Genomic DNA, 9,423 nt, shown 5'->3' with positions numbered 1-9,423 from the left:
TTTGGCGTATTGTGGAACCTAGCCTTGGGGCGGGGCTAGTTTAAATTTTTTTTACTGTTTCTTTATTTTTATCACTTTTTATTCATTTATTTCTTATTTTTTTTCATTTTTATTTATTTAATTTGTTTAAACAATTTAATTTTTTTTAGATTTTTATTTATCTTTTTACTTTTTTATAATTTTTATCTTTTTTTTTTAAATCAAATGTAATTTTTTTCCCACCTAACTTTATTGCTATCACACAAGAGATAACAAGCCCCTGTGTGATAGCAAGATAGACAGCTACTTCCTCCGGCGTCAATTCACATTAAGGCCCCGTTCCCACTGCGCGATATGCAAATTGCGCGTTTGTCGCGCAATTTGCATATTGCGCAATATCGCGAGATTTGCTGCCCAACATCGCGTTCAAGCTTGCATTGAGCCAGCTTGAATCGCGGCTAAATCCGCTCCAAAAAGGGTCCTGCTGTAGCGACACACGACCCGCGACAGCAGGACCCTTTGCTGCATTGAAATGCATTGGAGCGCAATAATTTGCCGCGATATCGCGGGAATTACCGCGCGATAAATCGCTCAATGTGAACGGGGCTTTACAGGACGCCGGAGGAAGTATCTGACAGCTGGGGGGAGGAGTTGCAGCCCGCCGCGCCGTGATTGGCTGGCGGCCGCACACTACGGAGCCGGTGGGCGGAGCCTCGGGCCGCCCCATCGTGATTGGACGGCGGCCGCACACTAAGGTCCGCCGCCGGGACACCTTACACCGGCACCCGCAACTTCCCCACAAGGTCACCGCTGCCGCCCGTCTGCGCTCTGACAATGGCTGGGACAGGAAGGGGGACACCTCAGGCTTCAAGGGGTTAAAGAGCTCCTCCCCACTGAACATTTTTTTGCATTGATACATATCAGCAATGCCAATGCCCAGCCCCCAATACCCTTTCTGCTATAGAATTTAATGGGGTCCAGTACAATATTCGGGGTTCACAGACTCCCCACTGGGTTGCATTACCTCCTGCAAACTGATCTTTGCCCAGTTCACTCATCCTTACTGTTGGAATAGTCAGTAGGTGCAGAGATATGGGGAACACCAGCCAATAAGGCCAAACAAAAGGGAGGCCGAGGAGTGGATGGCAACGAGCACATGAATGACAGTATTGTGATTTGCATATAACTTCAGCTGCCTGTATATTGGGATCATCTGATGGTTCTGGAAAGGTGGCCTCTTTGTATGAATTGCTCAGGTTCCTGGCGGTTACTTTGATGACTCCATTGAAAATGATCTCATTCATGTGTGTTAGCTGGGGAATTACAGACACCAAAACACAAGAGACAATCCTCAAGAGTTTCTCCTCAACCAGTGCTCAATGAAATATATACAAGATAAACAACTGATCCCCACGTACACTGACAATGAAATACTCGTATATCAAATACAGATTATACCATTGAGGCTCCTGAAGAAGGGATCCAGCATTATAGGGAATACCCACCATGCCTGGCATGCCCCATCTCCTCCCTGGAGGTCCAGCCATGATCCCTATCCTCCAAGGGGTCCATCATTCACCATGTCCACTCTCTTCTCTAGGGTCCATCATTCACCATGTCCACTCTCTTCTCTAGGGTCCATCATTCACCATGTCCACTCTCTTCTCTAGGGTCTATCATTCACCATGTACACTCTCCTCTCTAGGGTTTATCATTCACCATGTACACTCTCCTCTCTAGGGTCTATCATTCACCATGTACACTCTCCTCTCTAGGGTCCATCATTCACCATGTCCACTCTCCTCTCTAGGGTCCATCATTCACCATATCCACTCTCTTCTCTAGGGTCCATCATTCACCATGTCTACTCTCTTCTCTAGGGTCTATCATTCACCATGTACACTCTCCTCTCTAGGGTCTATCATTCACCATGTCCACTCTCTTCTCTAGGGTCCATCATTTACCATGTCTACTCTCTTCTCTAGGGTCCATCATTCACCATGTCCACTCTCTTCTCTAGGGTCCATCATTCACCATGATCCCTCTTCTCCCTACCTATACCGGTATTTTGGTACCGAGCACCGATACTTTTTTTCCGTTACTCGCCGATACCGATTACCGAGTACTGGAAGTCCCATTCAGGAAGCCGGGTGGCATGTAATGATTTGCCACCCGGCTTCCTGATTAACAAGAAAGCCGCCCCATACGAATCCCCATAATAACAATCATACGATCCAGGACGTCTCTGCTGTGTGGATCTCTGTCCCCTCTCACCTCGGCATGTCCAGCCTGTCACCCCCAGGACCTCTCCAGCCAGGAGTGGCCTTCCTCCGGTACCATCTTGCTGGCCAATCATGGAAGCCGGGCGCCATGTAATGACGCAGCGTCCTGCTTTCTGATTGGCCAGCAAGACGGCTCCATGCTCCCTCGTCATAAGACGACGAGAGAGCATGAAGCCGGCTTCCCGAACAATCAGGAAGCCGGGCAGCGTGTAATGAGTCGCTGCCCGGCTTCCTGATACAGGAAGTTTCGGGCTAGGCATTGGAGCATTTGGACCAGTACCAGTACTCACCCAAATACTTGGTATCGGCACTGATATTGATACTAGTATCGGCGCATCCCTAATTCTTATAAAGTCTACTTACTATATTCATCTTTATAGGTTCCCTCCATACATATAGCTCCCATATACGTACCTCAGAGTTCACTTATTTTAGATGTCATCACTCCTGGGGACCCACCTGATGTGTAGAAGGGACTGTTTCTTCTACCCTGGATTTGCATAGAGCCGTACTATCAGCAAGCGTCTGTGAGAGCAGAGTTAGAGGACTGTGTGACTAGTGAAAGTTAGGTGTGAAACAACCACATATTGGTGGTCAGACCAAGGAAGGTTGAAGCATCTTTTGAACCCGGAGTGCTGCCATGTCCGTATAGGAGTCTGTGGGGATAGTATTCCTGGGGTGGATGTGAGGGACCTTCCGGAGGGAGCCTAGAGGTGAGTCTGCTATGTGGTTATAGGAGGCTAAAGAGACTAGACTCCTGGGCTGGATGTGAGTGACCTCCTAGACCGAGCCTGGGGATGGGTCTGCCATGTGGTCATAGGAGTCCTTAGGGGTGGGCCTCCTGGACTGGATGTGAGTGACCTCCTAGACTGAGTCTGGGGATAGGTCTGCCATGTGGTCATAGAGTCCTTAGGGATGGGACTCCTGGGCTGGATGTGAGTGACCTCCTAGACCGAGCCTGGGGATGGGTCTGCCATGTGGTCATAGGAGTCCTTAGGGGTGGGCCTCCTGGACTGGATGTGAGTGACCTCCTAGACTGAGTCTGGGGATAGGTCTGCCATGTGGTCATAGAGTCCTTAGGGATGGGACTCCTGGGCTGGATGTGAGTGACCTCCTAGACCGAGCCTGGGGATGGGTCTGCCATGTGGTCATAGGAGTCCTTAGGGGTGGGCCTCCTGGACTGGATGTGAGTGACCTCCTAGACTGAGTCTGGGGATAGGTCTGCCATGTGGTCATAGAGTCCTTAGGGATGGGACTCCTGGGCTGGATGTGAGTGACCTCCTAGACCGAGCCTGGGGATGGGTCTGCCATGTGGTCATAGGAGTCCTTAGGGGTGGGCCTCCTGGACTGGATGTGAGTGACCTCCTAGACTGAGTCTGGGGATAGGTCTGCCATGTGGTCATAGAGTCCTTAGGGATGGGACTCCTGGGCTGGATGTGAGTGACCTCCTAGACCGAGCCTGGGGATGGGTCTGCCATGTGGTCATAGGAGTCCTTAGGGGTGGGCCTCCTGGACTGGATGTGAGTGACCTCCTAGACTGAGTCTGGGGATAGGTCTGCCATGTGGTCATAGAGTCCTTAGGGATGGGACTCCTGGGCTGGATGTGAGTGACCTCCTAGACCGAGCCTGGGGATGGGTCTGCCATGTGGTCATAGGAGTCCTTAGGGGTGGGCCTCCTGGACTGGATGTGAGTGACCTCCTAGACTGAGTCTGGGGATAGGTCTGCCATGTGGTCATAGAGTCCTTAGGGATGGGACTCCTGGGCTGGATGTGAGTGACCTCCTAGACCGAGCCTGGGGATGGGTCTGCCATGTGGTCATAGGAGTCCTTAGGGGTGGGCCTCCTGGACTGGATGTGAGTGACCTCCTAGACTGAGTCTGGGGATAGGTCTGCCATGTGGTCATAGAGTCCTTAGGGATGGGACTCCTGGGCTGGATGTGAGTGACCTCCTAGACCGAGCCTGGGGATGGGTCTGCCATGTGGTCATAGGAGTCCTTAGGGGTGGGCCTCCTGGACTGGATGTGAGTGACCTCCTAGACTGAGTCTGGGGATAGGTCTGCCATGTGGTCATAGAGTCCTTAGGGATGGGACTCCTGGGCTGGATGTGAGTGACCTCCTAGACCGAGCCTGGGGATGGGTCTGCCATGTGGTCATAGGAGTCCTTAGGGGTGGGCCTCCTGGACTGGATGTGAGTGACCTCCTAGACTGAGTCTGGGGATAGGTCTGCCATGTGGTCATAGAGTCCTTAGGGATGGGACTCCTGGGCTGGATGTGAGTGACCTCCTAGACCGAGCCTGGGGATGGGTCTGCCATGTGGTCATAGGAGTCCTTAGGGGTGGGCCTCCTGGACTGGATGTGAGTGACCTCCTAGACTGAGTCTGGGGATAGGTCTGCCATGTGGTCATAGAGTCCTTAGGGATGGGACTCCTGGGCTGGATGTGAGTGACCTCCTAGACCGAGCCTGGGGATGGGTCTGCCATGTGGTCATAGGAGTCCTTAGGGGTGGGCCTCCTGGACTGGATGTGAGTGACCTCCTAGACTGAGTCTGGGGATAGGTCTGCCATGTGGTCATAGAGTCCTTAGGGATGGGACTCCTGGGCTGGATGTGAGTGACCTCCTAGACCGAGCCTGGGGATGGGTCTGCCATGTGGTCATAGGAGTCCTTAGGGGTGGGCCTCCTGGACTGGATGTGAGTGACCTCCTAGACTGAGTCTGGGGATAGGTCTGCCATGTGGTCATAGAGTCCTTAGGGATGGGACTCCTGGGCTGGATGTGAGTGACCTCCTAGACCGAGCCTGGGGATGGGTCTGCCATGTGGTCATAGGAGTCCTTAGGGGTGGGCCTCCTGGACTGGATGTGAGTGACCTCCTAGACTGAGTCTGGGGATAGGTCTGCCATGTGGTCATAGAGTCCTTAGGGATGGGACTCCTGGGCTGGATGTGAGTGACCTCCTAGACCGAGCCTGGGGATGGGTCTGCCATGTGGTCATAGGAGTCCTTAGGGGTGGGCCTCCTGGACTGGATGTGAGTGACCTCCTAGACTGAGTCTGGGGATAGGTCTGCCATGTGGTCATAGAGTCCTTAGGGATGGGACTCCTGGGCTGGATGTGAGTGACCTCCTAGACCGAGCCTGGGGATGGGTCTGCCATGTGGTCATAGGAGTCCTTAGGGGTGGGCCTCCTGGACTGGATGTGAGTGACCTCCTAGACTGAGTCTGGGGATAGGTCTGCCATGTGGTCATAGAGTCCTTAGGGATGGGACTCCTGGGCTGGATGTGAGTGACCTCCTAGACCGAGCCTGGGGATGGGTCTGCCATGTGGTCATAGGAGTCCTTAGGGGTGGGCCTCCTGGACTGGATGTGAGTGACCTCCTAGACTGAGTCTGGGGATAGGTCTGCCATGTGGTCATAGAGTCCTTAGGGATGGGACTCCTGGGCTGGATGTGAGTGACCTCCTAGACCGAGCCTGGGGATGGGTCTGCCATGTGGTCATAGGAGTCCTTAGGGGTGGGCCTCCTGGACTGGATGTGAGTGACCTCCTAGACTGAGTCTGGGGATAGGTCTGCCATGTGGTCATAGAGTCCTTAGGGATGGGACTCCTGGGCTGGATGTGAGTGACCTCCTAGACCGAGCCTGGGGATGGGTCTGCCATGTGGTCATAGGAGTCCTTAGGGGTGGGCCTCCTGGACTGGATGTGAGTGACCTCCTAGACTGAGTCTGGGGATAGGTCTGCCATGTGGTCATAGAGTCCTTAGGGATGGGACTCCTGGGCTGGATGTGAGTGACCTCCTAGACCGAGCCTGGGGATGGGTCTGCCATGTGGTCATAGGAGTCCTTAGGGGTGGGCCTCCTGGACTGGATGTGAGTGACCTCCTAGACTGAGTCTGGGGATAGGTCTGCCATGTGGTCATAGAGTCCTTAGGGATGGGACTCCTGGGCTGGATGTGAGTGACCTCCTAGACCGAGCCTGGGGATGGGTCTGCCATGTGGTCATAGGAGTCCTTAGGGGTGGGCCTCCTGGACTGGATGTGAGTGACCTCCTAGACTGAGTCTGGGGATAGGTCTGCCATGTGGTCATAGAGTCCTTAGGGATGGGACTCCTGGGCTGGATGTGAGTGACCTCCTAGACCGAGCCTGGGGATGGGTCTGCCATGTGGTCATAGGAGTCCTTAGGGGTGGGCCTCCTGGACTGGATGTGAGTGACCTCCTAGACTGAGTCTGGGGATAGGTCTGCCATGTGGTCATAGAGTCCTTAGGGATGGGACTCCTGGGCTGGATGTGAGTGACCTCCTAGACCGAGCCTGGGGATGGGTCTGCCATGTGGTCATAGGAGTCCTTAGGGGTGGGCCTCCTGGACTGGATGTGAGTGACCTCCTAGACTGAGTCTGGGGATAGGTCTGCCATGTGGTCATAGAGTCCTTAGGGATGGGACTCCTGGGCTGGATGTGAGTGACCTCCTAGACCGAGCCTGGGGATGGGTCTGCCATGTGGTCATAGGAGTCCTTAGGGGTGGGCCTCCTGGACTGGATGTGAGTGACCTCCTAGACTGAGTCTGGGGATAGGTCTGCCATGTGGTCATAGAGTCCTTAGGGATGGGACTCCTGGGCTGGATGTGAGTGACCTCCTAGACCGAGCCTGGGGATGGGTCTGCCATGTGGTCATAGGAGTCCTTAGGGGTGGGCCTCCTGGACTGGATGTGAGTGACCTCCTAGACTGAGTCTGGGGATAGGTCTGCCATGTGGTCATAGAGTCCTTAGGGATGGGACTCCTGGGCTGGATGTGAGTGACCTCCTAGACCGAGCCTGGGGATGGGTCTGCCATGTGGTCATAGGAGTCCTTAGGGGTGGGCCTCCTGGACTGGATGTGAGTGACCTCCTAGACTGAGTCTGGGGATAGGTCTGCCATGTGGTCATAGAGTCCTTAGGGATGGGACTCCTGGGCTGGATGTGAGTGACCTCCTAGACCGAGCCTGGGGATGGGTCTGCCATGTGGTCATAGGAGTCCTTAGGGGTGGGCCTCCTGGACTGGATGTGAGTGACCTCCTAGACTGAGTCTGGGGATAGGTCTGCCATGTGGTCATAGAGTCCTTAGGGATGGGACTCCTGGGCTGGATGTGAGTGACCTCCTAGACCGAGCCTGGGGATGGGTCTGCCATGTGGTCATAGGAGTCCTTAGGGGTGGGCCTCCTGGACTGGATGTGAGTGACCTCCTAGACTGAGCCTGGGGATAGGTCTCCCATGTGGTCATAGGAGTCCTTAGGGGTGGGACTCCTGGACTGGATGTGAGTGACCTCCTAGACTGAGCCTGGGGATGGGTCTCCCATGTGATCATAGAGTCCTTAGGGGTGGGATTCCTGGACTGGATGTGAGTGACCTCCTAGACTGAGCCTGGGGATGGGTCTGCCATGTGGTCACAGGGGTCTGAAGAGGAGTCTCTGTCACTGTACATAGGAGCGGCCTGAGGGGATCGGTCATACAGACAGGAAAGAGACGTCTTTTGGGGAGATTTACGCGTTTCTAGACATTTCTTCTGTCGGAAGTTCAGGTTGAGAATAATCATTTCTATTTTGCTGGTTGTGCAGAAATTTTATTGGTGAGAATTTCGTTTTATACTTTGAAATGTTTAATAAACGAAGACTTTCCGGTGACACAAGTTCTGCTCCTCGAATCTATTTATAAGAATGGAGTTTTGTAACTCCGCCTCCAGCGTCTTACCTGGGCACACGGCCGCCATCATCTCTCCATCGGTGGGAAATATGGGAATTCGGTCCGTGTCACAGCAACCCGAGAGCTGGAGATGCAGAGAAATAAGAGTCACGGCCATATTAACCCCTTCCGGCCCGACACCCCCCGGGGCCGATGGAGCCCGTCATTCCACACGCAATGGCGGGATCATCATAGAGAGGATCACGCAGACTAAAGCATATACATCTGCACTGGTATTGTCCTAATAGAATGTATCCAAGGTCCCCCTGGGGGGAGGGGGGGGTGTTTCTCAGGTTTGGGGGTTTGAACGGTTACACTGGATGTAAAGTCGCATAGAAGGGGAAATACACTATCGAGTTATTTCTTTATTGTCTCTGTTTTGCTGGGGAAATTTCCCTTTACTTCCTGTCCTGGAGACCCAACAGGAAATGACAGGAAACCTCTCCAAAGTGAATGGAATCTCAGTGAATGGTGTCCCCAATAAAAGATTCCTCCTTGCTGCGATTTCTCCTCACTTTCTGTCCAGGTGACAATGGGGACCAGAAAAAAAACCAAGGGATGAATGTCTGCAGCAGGCCACAGAGAGCAATGAGAGCAAAGGGACTAAACCTTTCCCACTCCATCCAAAACCGAAACATATTATATCCTCCCATTCAATTCAAATGTGTTTTGCTGCGATTTCTCCTCACTTTCTGTCCAGGTGACAATGGGGACCAGAAAAAAAACCAAGGGATGAATGTCTGCAGCAGGCCACAGAGAGCAATGAGAGCAAAGGGACTAAACCTTTCCCACTCCATCCAAAACCGAAACATATTATATCCTCCCATTCAATTCAAATGTGTGGTTAGGTCTGGTCTAAGTCTTACATTTGGGGGTTAGGTCTGGTCTGAGTGTTACATTTGGGGGTTAGGTCTGGTCTAAGTCTTACATTTGGGGGTTAGGTCTGGTCTAAGTCTTACATTTGGGGGTTAGGTCTGGTCTAAGCCCTTAGGGTTAGGGTTTTAACGTTCTGTGGCGGGTTCTACGCTCGGCGAACGCTCTACAAAACGCTCAAACATCTAAATCGCATTGTATTCAATGGTCTGGTTCCCACCTCGGCACCCGCCCGTCCCTAACGCGCTACAAAACGGCCCGCGCCTGGAAAGATCCAGGGACTACTTTGGGCCGTTTTGTTGCGCGTTTCCATTGGGATACAGCCAAGTAGCCTTCGGGGTCGTGGAAAATATGCAATACGCCTGGGTGTGAACGAGACCTAAGTCTTACATTTGGGGTTAGGTCTGGTCAGACCTAGTGTTAGAGATAGCGTTAGGGTTAGACCTGGCGTTAGGGTTTAGACCTGGCGTTAGGGTTAGACCTGGCGTTAGGGTTAGACCTGGCGTTAGGGTTAGACCTGGCGTTAGGGTTAGACCTGGCGTTAGGGTTAGACCTGGCGTTAGGGTTAGACCTGGCGTTAGGGTTAG

The 9,423-nt window shown here is 53.1% G+C and overlaps 1 protein-coding gene across 1 annotated transcript in view; it reads right to left on the bottom strand.

The window, feature by feature from the left end:
* The window catches only part of LOC108803646 (oocyte zinc finger protein XlCOF6.1-like), a 14,342-nt gene that overhangs the window by 2,254 nt on the left and 2,665 nt on the right, over positions 1–9,423 (bottom strand). The window contains exon 2 of the mRNA XM_018575470.1: positions 7,973–8,048. Within this exon, the coding sequence (XP_018430972.1) occupies positions 7,973–8,048 (76 nt within the window). The remainder of the gene's footprint in view (positions 1–7,972; positions 8,049–9,423) is intronic.

This window comes from Nanorana parkeri, unplaced genomic scaffold, assembly GCF_000935625.1.
Source record: "Nanorana parkeri isolate BGI_ZX_2015 unplaced genomic scaffold, ASM93562v1 scaffold3981, whole genome shotgun sequence".
NCBI lineage: Eukaryota > Metazoa > Chordata > Amphibia > Anura > Dicroglossidae > Nanorana > Nanorana parkeri.
This window is presented reverse-complemented; position numbering and strand designations above follow the sequence as displayed.